Below are 21,464 nucleotides of genomic sequence, written 5' to 3'. Positions count from 1 at the left end.
CCATTTTAGAGAAAGTCTTAGAGATCTAGCTTATTTTCATGTTATGCTATCTAAATAATGATGACATTGGCATTTATGCCCTGGCAATGCCGAAGCATTCATGGGCAACTTGTATATGGTGATTGTATTGAACTTGTTCATGTTGGATTTCATGGTCTACGCTGATGAGGACCACTGACCAGGTCTCTTACTTCTATATGATGACACCTTTTTGAAAATCACTTTGCGGGGAAAGAATTTAACATTTTAATCTGTAGTATGTTGTAATATATATTGTTGAGCAATTTTATTACATTTGTGCAAGTGAGATATATTACATACAAGTTAATAGTATATTTTAACTAATTATAGTAGGTACTATCACCTGAAGTCTTAGCACTTGGGATACTATGACAGGAGAATCACCAAAGTTCCCTAGGCTTCAGAGTGAGAATCTTTCTTAAAAACTAAATGATTGAAAGACCCAAGTATATTTGAATCCTATTACTCATTCTGAAATTCAATATTTTATAACTGAATCCTTACTGTTACAGAATTTGCTATTCATAAGTGTTAAGAATAAGATCAGGCCTGGTGGTGGTGGTACACATCTTTAATTGCAGTATTTGGGAGGGAGAGGCAGGTGGATGGCTGTGAGTTCAAGGCCAGCCTAGTCTGCAGAGGGAGTTACAGCTAGGGCTTTTACATAGAGAAGCCCTGTCTTGATAAACCAAAAATGAAGAAGAAAAAAACAAGCACACAAAGCAAACCAGAAAGCTAATATTAGAAGTGAGTATGTTGGTATACATCTGTAGTCACAGCATTTGGAAGCTGAGATGGGAAGATCATGAATTTGAGGCTAGTCTGAACTATATAGCAATACCCAATCTCAACACTAATATTGGTCAAAAGTCAGAATGCAATCATTTCCCATGGGGTGGAGAAAAGAAAGAGTTAAATGGATACAGGGTAGTTTTAGTTACTTTGCTGTTATTGTGAAGGGACACCATGACCAAATCAACTTCTAAAAGAAAGCATTAAATGGGAGCTTGCTTATATTTTTAAATGGTGAGTCCATGATCTTCATGATAGGGAGCAAGGCAGACATGGATAGAGATTTGGGGAGGGAACCTGGTTTAGGCTTTTGAAACCCACCCCCAGTGACACACTTTCTGTTTGGCCATTCTCATTCAATCCACCACAGAGGTACATTATGTTAGTTGAAAAATCGGAAATGAGATAGGCATCGCCAAAACTCAAGCCTGTCTTTGGTTATTAGAAAATTCATTTGAAAATGTTATTATTTTTTGCTCTAGACACTAAATAATAATCTTAAGAATGATAGCTAAATATTCTTTGTATATATAGAGATAGATAGATAGATAGATAGATAGATAGATAGATAGATAGATAGATAGATGGCTGTGAATCCCATTTGTTACCTTAAGGATAATTTAACCTATTAATATATGATTGATTTGTTTTGAGACAGGATCTCTTTATATAACTCACCGTATAGACCAGGCTGGCCTTGAACTCACAGAGATCCTTTCTCTACCTCCTGAGTGCTAGGACTACAGGCGTTTGTCACCACAGTGGGTGCCATATATGATTTGGAGCTATACATGCTCAATGAAACATGACATGTTGACAGTTTTTCCCCAAATTTTTTACTTGCAGTGAATTTGGTTCCAAAATCATCTTACTTAAGCCAATTATTAAAGTATTGCCAAAACTGTTTGAATCTCGAGACAAGGCTGTACGGGATGAAGCCAAACTAATTGCTGTAGAGATTTATCGATGGATTAGAGATGCCCTGAGACACCCATTACAAAATATAAATTCTGTCCAGGTAAGGCACAGATTTCTTTGGTCATTTTTGCATAAGGTTAATATAGAGATATTTCCTATTTTTAATTAATATTCTATCCTTACACATACTTATTTTTTATTTTTAAGATTTAAATAAGTTAAATTCCTGAGCATAGACTTTTGCTGTTACTGTCTATCTCTGTCTCTGCTAGGGAGCAAGTCCTGAGTCTTGTGCATATTAAACAAAACTAGGCTTTGTTTTATTCAGGTGTTATGAAACATCTCTGCCCTTGGACCCCAGTCCTACTAGCATTAAGCCTATAGCAGTGTAAAAGATCCCTTTATGATTCTGTTGAGTAGCAGGACTCCCATATTTGGATGAAAAAGTTCTATCACATAGTTATTTTTTGATAATATAGCATATTTGAATTTGTAAACTAGTGATAGTGTCTTAAAATAATAGATTTGGGGAGCTTAGGAGATGTTTCAGAGGTTAAGGGCATTTGCAGCTCTTGCAGAGTTAACCCCTACATGGCTATTTAAAATTCTCTGTGACTCTAGTTCCAGGTGATCCTCTGGCCTCTCTGCATGCGCCAGACACACAAAGAAGTGCACTTGCATGCATGAAGGCAAAATACTCATACGTTAAAAAAAATTTTTTAAAGGATTTTTATTTTTATTGCTTAGACATAAATCTTCAGTGTGGTAATGTCAGTTGATTTGACTTATGCTACAAAATACAGCTTCTATTTGTTTTTTATTAGTTTCCCTGTTAGTACCCTGTGAACAGAAAGTGAGTTCCAATATATCAGTAAGTACAAGCATTATGTTCTCTAACTGTGGGATATAAATTTAAAAACTTTAAGATTTTGTTAATGCTTGCAGTTGAAAGAATTGGAAGAAGAATGGGTCAAGCTGCCAACGGGTGCTCCTAAACCAAGTCGGTTTCTCCGTTCCCAACAAGAACTAGAAGCTAAATTGGAACAGCAGCAGTCGGCTGGCGGAGATGCAGAGGGAGGTGAGACAGTTTTAGACACAGTCTCTATGAAAATGAGTGAGAATTATTGCTGCCACAACAAATCATATTCTCTAGGCATCTCTTAGAGAACCGCTTTTAATAAAATCCGAGTCATTTGTGCTACTGAATAACTCTAGTCTCTTTTCTATAACAATTTCATCGTGGGAGATGAGATGATTCAGCCAGTGATCAAGAGCATTTGCTGCTCTTTGAGAGGACCCAGGTTTGATTCCCATCACTCCCATGGTGACTCAACCCATCTATACTTCCATTTCCAGGGAATCTAACCCTCTCTTGTCCTCCTTGGGCACTGCATGCACGTGTGCACATAGTGCACAGACATCTATTCAGGCAAAGCAGTCATGTGTGTAAAATAAATTTAAAAAACTTTTCAGAGATATGAAAAGGTAACTGGTAAGTAAGACTATTTTATTTTGGTGTGTGTGTCTGTCTGAGAGAAAGAGGGAGAGAGAGAGCGAGCGCAGGTGGGTACTCCTGTATGACAGTACATGTATAGAGGACAACCTTCAGTTGTTGTTCTTCACCTTTCCACTTTTAAAAAGTTACTATTTTTAAATTACTTCAGTTTTTGTTGTGTGTGTGTGTGTCTGTCCCTGAAAGTATATGCCACATGTGTGTTGGTACCAGAAATAGTTGTCAGATTTTGTGACTTAAAGTCAGTTATCTACCCACTGTGGGTGTAGGGAACTGAACTTGGGTCCCCAGCAAAAGCAGCAAGCACTCTAAACTGCTGAGCCAGCAGCCTACCTGGTTTTAAGACTCAGTCTCTTGAGCCAGGCAGGTGGCCCATGAGTTTCTCGTTTCTCAGCCTTCCATCTCCCTGTAGGTGCTGAGATTACAGATGCTTGTAGGACTGAGTCTGGCTCAGGTCATCAAGCTGATACAGCAAATGCTTTTGCCCACTGAGTCATTTCCCCATCTCAAAAAAAAAAAAAAAGTTTTTAAGGTCTATTTTGTTTTCTCTTCAAAGGTGGTGATGATGGTGATGAGGCACCACAGATAGATGCTTATGAGCTTTTGGAAGCAGTAGAGATCCTTTCCAAACTTCCCAAAGACTTTTATGACAAAATTGTAAGTAATGCTTAATTTTCTTTATTTTAATTTTTAAATAATAACATAGGTAAAATTAGAGAATGTTCTTCTGAGCCCTTGCTTGGTATACCTCCCCACTCCCTCTATATCTTCATAGTAGAGTAACTTAGTGGATTCTTTTTCTTTTTTCTCTTACTATTTTCTATATGCAATCATTGTATGGCATTTAAAAACAAAATAACATGTTTTACCAAACATCAGAACAGTGTTTTCAACTTTTCGCTCATTTATTCTCTGGTTTTATCTTTAAGTATCTCCTATGTTCATCTCTTTTTGAGTGGACAGATGGCTCAACACATCTAAGCCTGATAACCCGAGTAGAAAGAGAAAAGTGACTCCTACAAGTTAAAGGTTACCTTTGACCCAGATAGATTTCTTGACTTTGTTTGTTTCAGAAGACTGTCGTGGTGGGCCTGTCTTGTGCATTGTAGGATGGGTAGAAAGCATATGTAACTTTTGCACACTAGACATCATTAGAGTCAGGAATACCATCCTCTAAATTCATGGCAATCAGTGTCTCCAAACATTGTCCCAAGAGAGACAAAAGTATGCCCAGTCTTGTCCTAGTCACTACCATTTGCTCTTGTCTTCTCTTCATTGAATTTTATTTTTTTAAATATTTATTTTATTTATTTATTTATTTATTTATTTACTTATTTATTATGTATGCAATATTCTGTCTGTGTGTATGCCTGCAGGCGAGAAGAGGGCACCAGACCCCCCTACAGATGGTTGTGAGCCAACATGTGGTTGCTGGGAATTGAACTCAGGACCTTTGGAAGAGCAGGCAATGCTCTTAACCTCTGAGCCATCTCTCCAGCTCCCTCCATTGAATTTTATAATGTAGTTAGAGATATCATTTTTGAAAAGGGGAAAATTTCCCATATTAAAACATAATCTAAATTCTTCAGTAGCTTCTGTGAGTGTTAAGATGATGTCTGAACTCATTCTGTAGCCATTCTTTCCCTTGTCTGGCACCTTGAAACCTCAGTTTACCTTTCAGCCACATGTCTAATGATTGTCATTTTTTTACTTTAGACATGCTTGCTATATTTCTTCTGGTAACATATAGGCTACTGGTTTCTTTGTTTAATTAACTCTGAACTTTAACCTGTATTGTTCTTTCTTCCTATAATGCTATTCTCTCAATATTTATCTAATAGGAATCTCCTTAAGAATCATCTTTTTTTTTTTAAGATTTATTTATTAATTATATATACAGTGTTTTGCCTGCTGTATCCCTGCAGGCCGGAAGAAGGCACCAGATCTTAATACAGATGGTTGTGAGCCACCATGTGGTTACTGGAAATTGAACGCAGAATTTCTGGATGAGCAGTCAGTGCTCTTAACCTCTAGTCCTTCTACAGCCCCAAGCATCATCTTTTTATATATATAGTTTTTCGAGACAGGGTTTCTCTGTAACTTTCGAGCCTGTCCTGGAACTAGCTTTTGTAGACCAGGCTGGCCTCGAACTCACAGAGATCTACCTGCCTCTGCCTCCTGAGTGCTGGGATTAAAGGCCTGCACCACCCACCGCCCAGCCCAAGCATCATCTTTTTAGGAATCACATCTTACTATTTAAATGTCATTAAACCCTCTGAGTCAGCTGAATGTGAAGGCACATGTCTATAATACTAACACTGAAAAAAACTTCAGGATTACAGGTTCAAACCAACCAGACTGGAGAAAATAAAAGAAAAAAGTATATTTTTGGCTCTATCTTAGAAGATAAGATCCCACTGAGTGGCTCAAGCTGGCTCTTAATTCTCCTACATCTCTTGTTGAATGTTGAATTATAGATGTGAGTCACTACAACCGACTTCCAATAATTTTGTTGGTTTTTTTTGTTTTATTTTGTTTTGTTTTGTTTGTTTTTTGTTTTTTTGTTTTTTGAGACAGGGTTTCTCTGTGGCTTTGGAGCCTGTCCTGGAACTAGCTCTGTAGACCAGGCTGGTCTCGAACTCACAGAGATCCGCCTGCCTCTGCCTCCCGAGTGCTGGGATTAAAGGCGTGTGCCACCATCGCCCGGCCAATAATTTTGATTAATGCATATCTGAATTGGAGTATCCTCTTGCGAGGTAATAAGTTAGTAATCTTCTGATGTTCTTTCAAATTATGGACATTCAACTTGTTGAATGATTCTCTAATGAAACATTTTCTTTTTAGATGTAAAACAGATGGGCCAGCATTATACCCAAAAGCAAAAACCTAGTTCACCAGATGGGGGCAGTGGAGGTTACTGGTTCTATGATTGCTTTTCTTTCGCCTTTTAAATTTTGTGAGATAGAGATTCCTTTCCTATAATTGTGCTGCTGTAAGATGGGCTAGAAATGATTGTTTCTATATGTGATCTATTTAACAGGAAACAAAATGGAAAACCATGGCATTCTTTTTCTGCTAGGCTTATAAAAATACCAAATCCAAGAACACATCAAAAAAACATCCACCCATGCTTAAGTAGACTTTATCTCAGAGATGCAGGGGTGGTTCAACATACGAAAATCTGTCAATATAATCCACCATATAAACAAACTGAAAAAAAAAATCACATAATCATCTCATTAGATGCTGAAAAGGCCTTCAACAAAATATAACTTCCCTTCATGATAAAGGTTTTAGAGAGAGCAGGGATACAAGGAACATACCTAAACATGATTAAGGCAATATACAGCAAGCCAACAGCTAGCATCAAACTAAATGGCAAGAAACTCCCAGCTGTCCCACTGAAATCAGGAACAAGACAAGGTTGTCCACTCTCTTCATATCTGTTCAATATAGTTCTTGAGGTCCTAGCTAAAGCAATAAGACAACAAGAAGAGATCAAGGGATACAAATTGGAAAAGAAGAAGTCAAGCTCTCCCTATTTGCTGTTATAAGCGACCCCAAAAATTCTACCAAGAAACTTCTACAACTCATAAACACAAATCAGAAAAGAAGTCAAGCTGTCCCTATTTGCTGACATAAGTGACCCCAAAAATTCTACCAAGAAACGTCTAGGGGCGTGGGGAAAAAAAAAAAAAAGAAACGTCTACAACTCATGAAAACTTTCAGTAATGTAGAAGGATACAAAGTTAACTCAAAAAAAAAAAAAATCATTAACCCTCCTTTACACAAAAGATAAATGGGCTGAGGAAGAAATCAGAGAAACATCATCCTTCACAATAGCCACAAATACCATAAAAAAAAAAAGTCTCAAGTAACTCTAACCAAACAAGTGGAAGACCGGTATGACAAGAACTTTAAATCTTTAAAGAAAGAAATTGAAGAAGATCATAGAAAGATTTCCCATGCTCTTCGGTGGTAGAATTAACATAGTAAAAATGGCAATCTTACCCAAACCAATTTGCAGATTCAATACAATCCCCATAAAATCCCAGCAAAATTCTTCACAGACCTCAAAAGCACAGTAATCAACTTCATATGGAAAAGTAAAAAACCCAGGAGAGCCAAACAATCCTGTACAATAAAGGAATTTCTGGAGGCATCAAAATCCCTGACTTCAAACTCTACTGCAGAGCTACAGTACTGAAAACAGCCTGGTATTGGCATAAAAACAGACAGGAGGACCAATGGAACAGAATCAAGACCCAGATATTAATCAACATACCTACAAACACCTAATTTTTTACAAACAAGCAAAAAAATCAAATGGAAAAAGAAAGCATGTTTAACAAATGGTGCTGGCATAACTAGATATCAACATGTAGAAGAATGAAAATAGATCCATGTCTATCACCATGCACAAAACTAGTCCAAATGGCTCAAAGACCTCAACATAAAACCATCCACACTGAACCTTATAGAAGAGAAAGTGGGAAGTACACTTGAATGCATTGGCACAGAAGACCACTTCCTAAAAATAACACCAGCAGCACAGACACTGAGAGAAACTATAAGTAAATGGGACCTCCTGAAACAAAAAACTGAAAACCTTCTGTAAAGCAAAGGACACAGTCAGCAGACAAAACAGCAGCCTACAGAATGGGAAAAGATCTTCACCAACCCCACATTGGACAGAGTTCTGATCTCCAAAATATACAAAGGACTCAAGAAATTGGTCATCAAAAGAATAAATAATCCAATAAAAAAAAATGGAGTACAAACCTAAACAGAGAACTCTCAAAAGAGGAATCTAAAATGGCTGAAAGACACTTAAGGAAATGTTCAACATCCTTAGCCATCAGATCAGATCACCTAAACAACTCTAAGATTCCATCTTACACCTGTAAGAATGGCAAAAACACTAATGACAACTTATGCTGGAGAGCTTTGGGGTTTATAAAGGGATCACTCCTCCATTGCTGGTGGGAGTGCAAACTGGTACAGCCTCTTTGGATATCAGTATGATGATTTCTCAGAAAATTAGGAAACCTACTGCAAGACCCAGCAGTACCACTTTTGGGTATATACCCAAAGAAAGGATGCTCAATCGTACCATAAGGACATGTGCTTAGCTATGTTCTTCGCAGCATTTTTGTCATAGCTAGAACCTAGAAACAACCTAAATGCCCCTAGACCAAAGAATGGATAAAGAAAATGTGGTACATTTACACAATGGAATATTACACAACAGAAAAAAAATAATAACATTTTGAAATTTGCCAGCAAATGGATGGATCTAGAAAACATCATATTGAGTGAGGTAACCCAGACCCAGAAAGACAAATACCATATGTACTCATTCATAAGTGGCTTTTAGACATAAAGCAAAGAAAATCAGCCTACAGTTCACAATCCCAGAGAACCTAGACAACAATGAGAATCCTAAGACTTAATCTGCATGGGAAGTAGAAAAGGGCAAGATCTCCTGAGTAAATTTGGAGCATGAGGGCCATAGGAGAGGATAGGAGGAGAGGAGAGAAGAAGGGAGGGGAGCAAGGAAAAATGTATGGCTCAAAAAAATCACGCCGGGCGGTGATGGCACATGCCTTTAATAATCCCAGCACTTGGGTGGCAGAGGCAGGCAGATCTCTGTGAGTTTGAGGCCAGCCTGGTCTACAGAGAGAGTTCCAGGACAGGCTCCAAAGCAACACAGAGAAACCCTGTCTCGCAATACCAAAAAAAATCAATAAAATAAATACATTTTTATACGCGAATGAAAATTTTATGAACAAAATAGACCTTATTAACTATGTTTTTGCCATTATTTTAGTTGACTTTAGAAAATGTTTCTGAAACAACAAAAATTCAGGTCTTTAAACTGATTGAGTATAAGAAATTTATTCTATTCTTATTTTATGTTCCTCAGTGATTTATATTCTCTTTTTAGGAGGCAAAAAAATGGCAAGAGAGAAAAGAAGCCTTAGAGGCTGTAGAAGTACTAGTGAAAAACCCCAAGCTGGAAGCCGGCGATTATGCGGATTTAGTCAAAGCGTTAAAGAAGGTAAATGAGAGGAGCTTCAGCATTGGTGTCTGAGCAGACACGACACTGGAATTCTCCATCAGTGGGCTTTTGTTTCGTTGTTCTCTTACTTTTACATCACAAAATATTGCCATTAATAATTTAAAAACTTTACAGTCCTTTTAGAGGAATTGGTTTTATCTTAACACTGTATTTAATGTGGCACTGTTAGCCTCTACTAACTATCAAAGAAAATAGAATCTTGCTGATCTAAAGCCAAGTCTTATAGTTTTATAAGATGAGCTATGTCAAGTAGTGAATGATACCAGACTGTAGTAGATCAGAATGCCAGGCAAAATGTGGGACACTCCTGTCACATTTTCACTTTCTGTTTTCTGTGTGGAAACATCTCAATTGATTTAATTGGTGGTTGTTCAGGAGACAGGGTCTCACTATGTAACCTTGGCTGTCCTGGAGCTTGTTGTGTAGACCAGGCTGGCCTGAACTCAACGTAGATCCACCTGCCTTTCTTTCTGCCTCACCAGTGGTGGGATTAAAGGCATGAACCACAGTACCCAGCTATCAGATTTCTAAAAAAAACGGGAATTAATTGCCTATGGGGAAAAAAAGAGTTCAACAGACCTGAATCCTAGGAGTGGGAAAGAAAAAAGACACTGCGAAAGGAAAAATGAGGTTCTGGTAGCTTGTAATTTTTACCAGTACTTTTTTATTACTCTGTATTCTGATTCTCAGAATGTTACACAAAATATCTTTGATTTCCTTAGTGATTGATATCTACATGTTAGGATATTAGCTTTTTAAGAAAGACTATTCTTGGACTTCATGTAGTCTTGCTTGGGATATAGATGTAATTTCTTCCAGTTTTTTCAAATTTCAAAACATGGAACTTCAGCATTCGTCTCTTAACAATATAGGCCATGTAAATTGTGTAAAACATGTAATCTCTCACTGTTTTGTTCAGAGAGTGAGTCTCTCTCTCTCTCTCTCTCTCTCTCTCTCTCTCTCTCTCTCTCTCTCTCTCTCAACTTTATATTTTCCTTTTGGTATTTCTGGGTATCAAACCCACCAGAGTCTTGTTGAGCATTCTGTACCAGTGAGCTACGGTCCCATCCAGTGGATTTGTATTTAAATAGACATGGGAAAATTTGTGAGATGCTTTAGATAGCAGTAAAAACTACTTTCCTGCTGGGTGTGGTGGTGGCACAGGCCTTTAATCCCAGCACTCGGGAGGCAGAGGCATGTGGGTCTGTGTGAGTTTGAGGCCAGCCTGATCTATATATAGTGAGCTTCAGGACAGCCAGAGCTACATGGCTTTTTAGAGACAAAAAATAAAACAAAACCCTTTTTTTCTTCAGATGAAGGGAATAGGTAGAATAGTCAAAGTCTGCAAACAAATGAAAATAAAATTGTTACTATTTATAACATTTAAATTTTTATATTTGATTTTATGAACATGTACAAATATACAAACTGGAATGCATATTGTTAACTTTACAATGACAGCAAAATAGGAGTGGTAAAATAGAAGAAGGAAACTTAAAGATTAAGATGCACATTGATTCCTCTTCCCTCCATTGATAATTCCTTTTCTTTATGATACCTAAATCAAGTAATTCCCACTGTGGGAAGAATTACTCATTTTGAAATTCCATATGGTATTTCTACAACAAGGTCGTGCCTTCCTCCGCTTTTTTTTTGTGTGTGTGTGTGTGTGTGTGTGTGTCTGTATTGCTTGTTATACTGGAACTGATCATGCCCAGACTCCTGATGATCCTCTTGCTTCAGTTTCCTGAGTAATAAAATTATATTAAGATTATCTGTATGAGCCACCATGCTTAGCTGAAATAATCTGTCTTTTGAGTTGTTACCTGACTTATAATAATTTATGAACATATTTTTGTCACCCTTCAGATTAAGATTTTATATTTATAGTATTTTATTATATTTTCTCCATATTTTATATGTTCCTGATTTTGTTGGGGGCCCTTTATTGTAGCACGAATAATAAAAACCCAGAGACAGGTATGGGGTTTGACATGAAGATAGAAAAGCTAAGTAGCAAAGCCACTAAAGAAGTCTTACCTCTAAGAAATCCTCAGTCTGAAAGAAAAAGAGCAAGTTCCTTTCTCATCCCTCCTTGTATTTGTCTCTAGTGCTGGGATTAGAGGGCGTGACTACCTAGTACTGGGTTTAAAGGTGTGAGCCACCACCTCGTGGTTCTGTCTTTTAAAGGTGCACCACACCACTGCCTGACTTGTAGAAGCTTAGTTTTGCTTTCTGGTCTTTAGGCAAGCTTTATTTATAAAATATAAATAAAACATCACTATACTTTGTTTTGTTTGGGGGGTTTTTATTTGTTTTGTTTTATCACTTGCAGCCCAGTCTGGCTTCCAAGTTACTATTTATAACTTAGAGCTCTTATAAATTCTGGTCCTACCTTTATCTGAGTCTTAGAGTTATAGGCATGTACTGCCAAGTCTGGTTAGGTTCCCCCATCCCCCACTCTACCCTCCCACCCTATCTCTGTCTGAAACAGGGTTTTGCTATGTAGACCAGACTGGCCCAAAACTCGAAGAACTCAGAGACTTCATCTCCATCTCCTACTTTCTTGCTAGTGCTGGGACTAAAGACACACCACCAAGCCTGGTCTTACTCATTATTTTTTGACATATTTGCTGGTTAGTTTCATTTTTCTTTCCTCTTTAGCAGCATATTTTTGTCTCAACTACTATTGACTGGTGATTTACATTACTTTTTAGAGATAGATACTAATTGACGGGGCATGGTGAGGCAGGTAGAGTTTAAGACTAGCCTAGTCTACATAGTGAATTCTAGGGCAACCTCACATAGTGAGACCCTGTATCAAAAATAAATAAGACTTAGTGTTAAGTAATTACAAGAATATTGCATTTTGACATTGTAGGTCCAAATAATAAGAAAAGCAATAATACTTTATTTTTTGAGATTATGATTTTGCTATGTTGCCAAGGCTGGTCTAGAATTCATGGACTCCTGTAAATCTTCCAGCCTCAACCTCCTGAGTTGCTGGGACTGGGGCATACCTGGCTAGCACTTTTAATTACAGGGAAAAAAATATATATTAAATTGGAATTTTGAGCTAATCTTTTCCTGTTCCAGCACAGAAGCCACTGAGACTAATCACTTTCCTCATCTGTCAAGTAAAGGTCTTCCATAAAAAGAAGAAAAACCCACAGTTCTTTCTTTACCATCTCCCCTTCTATTTTTCACTTGAAATAAATAGACTCAGATTGCTTTTTTTATCCAGACAGTGTCTCTCTATACAACTCAGACTTGTAGACTAGACTGGCTTTAAACACAATGAGCTGTCTTTCTCTCCCCCCCTCTCTTTTTTAGATTTGTTTTATGTATATGACACTGTGTTTTATGTATATCGCCCTATAAATATATATGTATATAACTTACATACGTGGTGTATCTGGAATTTATTTTAAAGATTTATTTATTTATTATGTATACAGCATTCCTTCCATGTATGCTTGCATGCCAGAAGAGGGCACCAGATCTCATTACAGATGGTTGTGAGCCACCATGTGGTTTCTGGGAATTGAACTCAGGACCTCTGGAAGAGCAGTCAGTGCTCTTAACCTCTGAGCCATCTCTCCAGCCCCCGTATCTGGAATTTAGAAGAGGGTGTCAGACCCTGTAAAATTGGAGTTACAAATGTCTATGAACTACTATGTAGGTGCTAAGAACCTAACCCCCATCTGGATCCTCTGCAGCAAATGCTCTTGACCACTTCAGCATTCCTTTATTTGCTTGTTTTTTAGAGACAGGCTTTCACTGTGTAGCCCTGGCTGTCCAGGAACTCACTCTGAATACCACACTGGCCTCTAACTCAAAGAGATCCACTTGCCTCTGCTTTCCAAGTGCTGGGATTAAAGACGTGTGCCACCACTCTCAGGCTCATTCATCACTCTTGAATGCTGAAATTACAGGCATGTTCCATATTCAGTTCAAGGATTTTTCAGTATGTTCCACTAAGGTCATGAGTGTCAGATTGAAGAGCTGGCTCGGCAGTTAAGAGCACATGTTGCTCTTACAGAGGACCTGCATGGGTTCAATTCCTAGCAACCACGTGGTAGTTCACAAATGTCTATAATTTCGGTTTCCAAGGGATCCAAAGCCCTCCTTTGACTTCCTTGGGCACTAGAGATACACATGATGCACAGACACACACTTAGGAAAAACCTTTATTTACTAGAGTTAAAGACATGTGCCACTTCCAGCCGGCCTGGGATTCCATCTCGTACAAAGAAAATGGAGCCTAACACTTGGGAGGCAGAGGCAGGTGGATCTTTGTGAGTTCAAAAGCAGCCTGGTCACAGAGCTAGATCCAGGACAGTCAGGGCTACACAAAGAAACCAGGGGGTGGGGAATGGAGTTACCATATAATACTGGTTTTGAGATAGAGCAATATAATAATGATATCAATGACTATGAGGCATGTATAGTCCTAGATTTGCATCCACATTTTTACTAACTGGTGACCTGGAGCAAATTTTTACCTCTATTTCATTTTTGAAATTTCCAAAATTAAGCTAATAATACCTACTGCATTCAATTGTGGCACCTAACATGATTTTAATAAATATTAATCTTTTAGTTTTTTACTTAGGAAATATAAGTGCCAACTATTAGTATGGTATGTGTGTTGTGTGTTAGAGGTTGTTTAGTGCAGAGACTCAAGAATGAAGCATTCTGTTTATGGAATTAAGGGACTAGGTAAAATTCAAAGCAGTTGCTTCTACTGGGAAAATGACTAGAAAACTAAAGAAAGATTTGTGGGCGCTTTAAGGTAAAACAGCAGTTTAACACCAACTTAGATAGACAACTTAGTATGGCAAACTGTTACCAGGAAGGAGCCCAGTCATTACACAGTTTTGTTGAATTGATGCATACCTATGTATTTAAATAAGTGTTGGGTTTGGGGGTTTTAGGAAGGAAGTAATATAAACTGCTGAAAGAGAGTCTTCTCGGAGAAATGAAAGGAAAACTCAATTACTAATGTGACTAAATGGTTGCTGCAAGGCCCGAAACTCCATTACAGGAATGGTTACAATGGGCTTTGCAATTTAGAGTCCTCATCGACTTGCCAGTACCTACAGCAGTTTCTACTGATGCTTCCTTGGTTTAACTACTACAGAGATAGGGCTGAAGAGATAGCTCAGTGGTTAAGAGCACTGGCTGCTCTTCCAGAGAGGTTCTGAATTCAGTTCCCAGCAACCACATGGTGGTTCACAACCCTCTGTAATGAGATCTGGCGCCCTTTTCTGGCGTGCAGGCATACACGGAAGCAGAATGTTGTATACATAAGAAATAAATAAATCTTTAAAAAAAATACTACAGAGATATTACTTTGTTTCTTTCAGAAATGTTTGTGTGGTTTTCCTATTCCAAAGTAATGACAGTAGACTTCCAGCTACATCCCCAGTTAGCGTGTCTGTCTCTCTCTCTCTCTCTCTCTCTCTCTCTCTCTCTCTCTCTCTCTCTCTCTCTCTCTCTTTTCTTTTCTCTTCTTTCCCTTCCCTTCTCTTTCCTTTCTTTCCCTTTCCTTCCCTCCCCTCCTCTCCTCTTCTCTCCTCTCTCCTCTCTTCTCTGCTTCTCTCCCTTCCTTTTCCCTTCAAAAAAAAAAAGAAAACAAAACAAAAAACTACATAGTGGAGGCTTGTAAATTTATTATCCATGAAGATTAAATTTTAGTCTTTTGTAAGAAATAAAAATAATTATCAACTGATAATCGTTGGCATAGTATCTTTCAAGAATCCTTTTGAGAATACATTTCATTTCTAGTACCCGTTTACAGGGTTATGACTATTTTCTTTTTACCTTTACAGGTTGTTGGAAAGGACACCAACGTCATGTTGGTAGCTTTGGCAGCAAAATGTCTTACTGGCCTGGCGGTTGGACTGAGGAAGAAATTTGGACAATATGCAGGACATGTAAGTAACATAAAAGTAAAAATGTTACTTTTTTATATCCTTTTAGATATAAATTTTCAAACTTACCAAAAATTGTAGGCTAGTTTGTATTTTATATTTTAAAACAGCTTTTGGTATAGATCTGTATATATTGGACAAGATAAGCTTCTCACTGCGTTTTATATCTCTTCAGTGTAACTCATATAGAAATCAGACATTTGGCCTACAGTTCTTAAAATAAAATTGTAAAACTATAGGATTGTGCATTATAACTCATTAGTTAGAGGAACATCATAGCATGTGTAAGGGCCTAGGTTGTCTTTCCAGCCACTCTGATTCAAGAGGAAGCAAGTTTTTAATAACCCGAATCACATGGAAAATGGGAGTAGGGAAAAAAAAGTAAAGCTGTAAGTAAAGGTAATGCATTAAATGTGTTTCATAGTTTTTTTTCTATTTACAAAAACAGTGATCTTGGTGGTGGTAGCCCGCACCTTTAATCCTGGCATTCAGGAGGCAGAGCCAGGCAGATCTTTCTGAGTTCGAGGCCAGCCTGGTCTACAGAGCAAGTTCCAGTCCAGCTAAGGTTACACAAAGAAACCCTGTCTTGAAAAAACAATAAATAAGTTAATAAGTAGATAATAAATAAATGATAACTTACTTAAAACATTTTATACAGGTTATACTAAGCAATATCTCAGTTGAATTTATTCTAAGGAAATCTGAAGGCATTTTGTTCAATATATTTTCTTTGTATAAGTGACGTACCAATCAAGTTTAGTATTAGAGTTAATAAAATGAGATGTTTTCCTTAACTATGGCCAGTACTGGTTGCCTCTAAATTTGGTCTAAATTACTTAGAATGAGTTATCATTCTGAAAACTGAGCATTTGTCAGTTTTATTGTCACCCGCCTGCCATTACTTAGGTTAAAGACATGCACCACCACACTCAGCTTAACTAACAGAAAATAAGGATATTTTATACTTTTGTATTTTAAAAGTAGTTTCAAGATAGAAAACTACTTTGTGTGCGTCGCAGTTGGGGGAGTGAGGGGATGTTTCAACACAGGGTTTGTTTGTATATCCCTGGCTGTTCTGAAACTTGCTCAGGGCTGTCCTTAAACTCACAGAGGTCTGCCTGCCTCTGCCTCCCCAGTGCTGGTATTTCTGCCCCCTGGCAGAAAACTACTTTTAAAATTGATACTAATTTGCTAAATATGAGTTGTTACTGGTGGTTCTATTTAACTTACTGTTTAGCTTAAAGATGTTTCCATTGGGCTTTATTTGAAATTTTTTTCTTTAAAATTAACTAATATTTGTTCTGACCTGTGGCAGGGCAGTTAAGAATACTTCCTATTCCTCTGGTGAATATTCCATATAAATAGAACCAAGAATACAAGAATATGTTGTCATTCATAACTGCTTTCCTTTCACTTAGGTTAATATTGACAGTTTTGACCAGCAATTCTATAATGTGTGTCAGTATTTCATTCTTGGTTTCTTTGTTGTTGGTGGTGGTTGTTTGTTTGTTTGTTTGGTTTGGTTTTTTGAGACAGGGTGTCTCTAGCTTTGCAGCATTTCCTTGGAACGAGCTCTTGTAGACCAGGCTGTCCTCCAACTCACAGAGATCCACCTTGCCTCTGCTTCCTGAGTGCAGGGATTAAAAGCATGTGCCACCACCGCCAGGCTTCATTATTGATTTTTGTTCTTTTTTGTTTGTTTGTTTGCTTGTTTGTTTCTTTGTTTTTGTTTTTGTTCTTTTTTTGGTGGGGTGATTGAGACAGGGCTTCTTTGTGTTATAGTCCAGGCTGTCCTGGAACCACTATGCAGATAGGATTGTCCTGCAACACACAGAGATTTGCCTGCCTCTGCCTCCTGAGTGCTGGAATAAAGACGTGCACCACCACACTCAGCCATTCTTGCTCTCTAAAATTAATTTATTATATGTGTTTTGCCTTTGTGTATATCTGTATACCAAATGTGTACATGGTGCCTGTGAAAGTCAAAAGATTGCATTGCATCTCATGGTTCTGGAGTAATGGATGATTGTGAGCCAGTACGTGGATACTGGGAACCAGACCTGAGTCAGCGTGTGTTCTTAACTGTTGAGCTAGCTTTCCAGCCCCAACAGTTCTTCATTCATATGTGTCAGAATATTATTCTTGCTGTTCACTCTTACAGGTTGTACCAACAATTTTGGAAAAGTTCAAAGAAAAGAAGCCGCAAGTGGTGCAAGCCCTGCAGGAGGCAATTGATGCAATCTTCCTCACTGTAAGTTAATAACATAAAACTCATGGTTTTGTCTTAATAAATACTGCCAGTATAGTGATTTGACTGCAGTTGAAGAGAGCTCATTCGACATTTCTTCTTAAGGACCACACTACAGAACATCAGTGAGGAGTCTTAGCAGTAATGGATAAATAAAAAATCCAACCATCAAGCAACAGACCATCACTTTTTATTGCAAGAAGCATTCCGGTCATTGCACTGCTTCTACCTTGCCGAGAGGTTTTACTAAAGCCCTTTTGTGCTGCTCTGCTTAAGGTAATGGGAGGACAGTTTGTGTGCTTTTTTCCTACTGGTTGTATATTGACTGCTTGGCTTTATGGTGATCTGTTAAGGAGCAGGACACTCTGAATCCTAATTGTTTGTAACTATTATGTTCTACATTTGAAGGACAACAAGATAGCCAAGTATAAGTGTCAAGCTAGAGTGTTTGAGGGTCATTGGGAGTAGGTATTTAGGACAGAAGGTAAAAAGGAAAAAAAAGGCATTTATTGGGCTGTTTCAGAGGTCATGCGAGCATCCTGAATTAAATCCCCAGATCACTTTTGAAGGTAAAGGGAGAGGACCAACTCCATGAAGTTGTCGTCTGACCTCCACATGTGCTATCATCATACACATATGAATATATACACACACAAATAAATTTAGTGTGTGTGTAATTTTTTTTTTAAGCATTAGCAGGGGCTGGAGAAATGACTTAGCAGCTAAGAACTGCTCTGTACAGAATCCAGGTTTGGTTTCTGGCACCGACGTGGTGGTTCACAGCTGTCTGTGACTCTAGTTCAGGTGCCCCTCTAAGGACCTCTGTGGCACCACCAGACATGCACATGGCACATACATTCATGCAGTCAACACTCATACACATCACAGAAAACTATTTACATTTAAAAATGACATTTACTTGGCAAATAGATTAACTAGAGATCTCTTCAACCTAGAAGGACTGTAAAAGATTAACTGTTAATCTTTTTTTGGCAAAAGAAAAGCTACACTTAACCTCAGTAAGTTGTAAAGGGAAATTCTTATCCAGCAACTATTGTTGAGAATAAAATTAATAGTGACAAGAGTTCTTTGTATTAAATACCTTTACTTCTGTATAGCACATCAGTGACTCTGCTCCTGAAGTCAGAGATGCTGCATTTGAAGCATTGGGCACTGCCTTGAAGGTGGTTGGTGAGAAAGCGGTAAACCCATTCTTAGCTGATGTTGACAAACTCAAACTTGACAAGGTAGGTTATCTCTTTGCATTGCCGTTTGCAAACCTACACCTCTCTGTTGAACTGTTGGCTGCTGACAGATTCTGGAGGAGGGGCAGACATTGTCTTCAGTTCAGGACACCATGCATTAATGGATAGTTCCATACCCGTGGTCACACAGATGGCCCTGGTTAAACTCTATGGGTTAAAGAATGATTTAAAAAAAGGCATTAATTAGCCGGGCGGTGGTGGCGCACGCCTTTAATCCCAGCACTCGGGAGGCAGAGGCAGGCGGATCTCTGTGAGTTCGAGACCAGCCTGGTCTACAAGAGCTAGTTCCAGGACAGGCTCCAAAGCCACAGAGAAACCCTGTCTCGAAAAAACCAAAAAAAAAAAAAAAAAAAAGGCATTAATATTGGAAAGGATTGAATTGTATGGAGGGTGGTGTGAGTAATAGGGATGAGAGAATTATGAGTAGATCTCAGTGTTTCCGGAATTGGAATGCACTGTATGTATATGTATGTATATGAATTATCAAATAATGAGCTTAATAAAAGATAAGCAGAAGTTTCTCTGTATAGCCCTGACTGTCCTGGAACTCAATTTGTAGACAATGCTGGCCTTGAAACCAAAGATCCACTTGCTTCTGCCTCCTGAGTGCTAGAAGTAAAGGTGTGTGCCACTATGTATGACTCTTACTGCCAGTTTCTGTAGGAAAAATATTTTATGTTGCAAATATGTGCAAGCATTTGAAATCAGTTTTGGAGGGTGCTCTCTGGAAATTTTTTTTTGTTGTTGTTGTTTTTTTTTTTTTTTTTTTTTTTTTTTTTTTTTTTTTTTTTTTTTTTTTTTTTGAGACAGGGTTTCCCTGTAGTTTCTAGAGCCTGTCCTGGAACTAGCTCTTGTAGACCAGGCTGGTCTCGAACTCACAGAGATCCGCCTGCCTCTGACTCCCGAGTGCTGGGATTAAAGGTGTGCACCACCACCGCCCGGCCTGGAAATTTTTTGTTGCCAATTTTGTCTATTCTGTATTACTAAACAAGAAAACACTGATAATTAACTCAGTATTACTTTATTCTCTAATGACAGCTCAGAACAAAGTTTTCAGGCAACTTCTGTTTGATGAAATTTTAATCTAAGCTGCAGTGATACAGTAGTAGAAAAAAACACTTTTCAAATTACAACCCAACTAAAGCTGAGTAACCAGTCTTTAGAAGATGTAATATAGAAATGTACTTCCCTAAATACAAACGTTTTTCATCAAAATTATGTCTGTTGTAGGTATTTTTATAATTTTAATTTGTGAAGAAATAAAGCATAAGTCATATGCAGTGCCAAGAATGTCACAGTAGAATTCCAAAAAAAAGGATACATAATTTTCTGAATTTCTTATGTATAGTTGTGGTTTAATGAACTTCTAGTAATAATGTAATGACTGTTTAAAGTTGTTTAACATAATAACATTCATATTGCTTTCTCTAGATCAAAGAATGTTCAGAAAAAGTAGAGCTGGTTCATGGTAAAAAAGCTGGTTCTACAGCTGAAAAGAAGGACTGCAAGCCTATACCGGGAAGGGCTGCTGCATCTGGAGCTGCAGGGGACAAAGACACACAAGGATGTTTCAGTACCCAAACCAGGACCTTAAAAAAAGCACCTACTACTAAGGTTAATAGATTTTTGTGACAAGATCTTACTCTAATCCATGCTTGGTCTGAAGCTTACTGCGTAGCCCAGTCATGCCTTGAAATCACAGTACTTGTTGTGTCTTAGTCTCCCAAGTGCTGGGATTAAAGATATGTGCCACCTTAGTTGGCTTAATAAATAGCTTCAAAATTAGAATTTAGTATGATGGAGCCTGGGTTTCATATTTGTGGTGGTTCTTCTAATATGATTTAATTTAAGAAATGGATTCCTTGACCACTTTGCAAATAGAACAGCTTTTAATAAAGATATAGCATTATGTCTCTTTTTAGTATTAGGTCTTTTTTAAAGTACCTTTTTCTCTTTTAAAACCTGCCTGGGGGGCTGGAGAGATGGCTCAGTGGTTAAGAGCGCTGCCTGCTCTTCCAAAGGTCCTGAGTTCAATTCCCAGCAACCACATGGTGGCTCACAACCATCTGTAATGGGGTCTGGTGCCCTCTTCTGGCCTGCAGACACACGCACAGACAGAATATTGTATACATAATAAATAAATAAATATTAAAAAAATAAATAAATAAAACCTGCCTGGAAGCTGTCAGGGTAACTCAGTGGATAAAGATGCTTATTTCCAAGCCTGATAACTTGAATTCAGTCTCTGGTATCCACATGGTGGAAGGAGAGAAAAAACTCAAGTACATGAACTAGAGTATGTATACACATATACGATAGATAGATAGATAGATAGATAGATAGATAGATAGATAGATAGATAGATAGATAGATAGATAGATAGATAGATAGATGTAAAATTTTATTCTTTAAAAATCTAACTAGAAATAAAAGTAGTTATGCCTTTTTTTCTATTGTGGTAACATTTTAAACTGTTTTTAAGTTTACAGTTTAGGTTATAGAGATAAAATCATTAGGTAAATACCCGGGCTGATCACCTGGTCACCAGGACCTATGTTATGGAAGGAGAGAACACTCTGTAAGTCTCCATCTGATCTTCATATAGTGTATGTCCATCCAATCCCATGCTCCCCTCAACCTCCAGAGGAAATAAGTACGCTGGACAAATGACTCATTAGGTCCAAGGTGT

The 21,464-nt window shown here is 37.9% G+C and overlaps 1 protein-coding gene across 1 annotated transcript in view; it reads left to right on the top strand.

Moving 5' to 3' along the window:
- The window catches only part of Ckap5 (cytoskeleton associated protein 5), a 95,649-nt gene that overhangs the window by 30,552 nt on the left and 43,633 nt on the right, over nt 1–21,464 (top strand). The window contains 11 exon segments of the mRNA XM_038331140.2: nt 1,660–1,831; nt 2,677–2,809; nt 3,801–3,901; nt 9,192–9,305; nt 15,161–15,265; nt 17,424–17,538; nt 17,641–17,663; nt 17,666–17,752; nt 17,754–17,786; nt 18,629–18,757; nt 20,207–20,389. Of these exon segments, the coding sequence (XP_038187068.1) occupies nt 1,660–1,831; nt 2,677–2,809; nt 3,801–3,901; nt 9,192–9,305; nt 15,161–15,265; nt 17,424–17,538; nt 17,641–17,663; nt 17,666–17,752; nt 17,754–17,786; nt 18,629–18,757; nt 20,207–20,389 (1,195 nt within the window).

This window comes from Arvicola amphibius, chromosome 5 (assembly GCF_903992535.2).
Source record: "Arvicola amphibius chromosome 5, mArvAmp1.2, whole genome shotgun sequence".
NCBI lineage: Eukaryota > Metazoa > Chordata > Mammalia > Rodentia > Cricetidae > Arvicola > Arvicola amphibius.
This window is presented reverse-complemented; position numbering and strand designations above follow the sequence as displayed.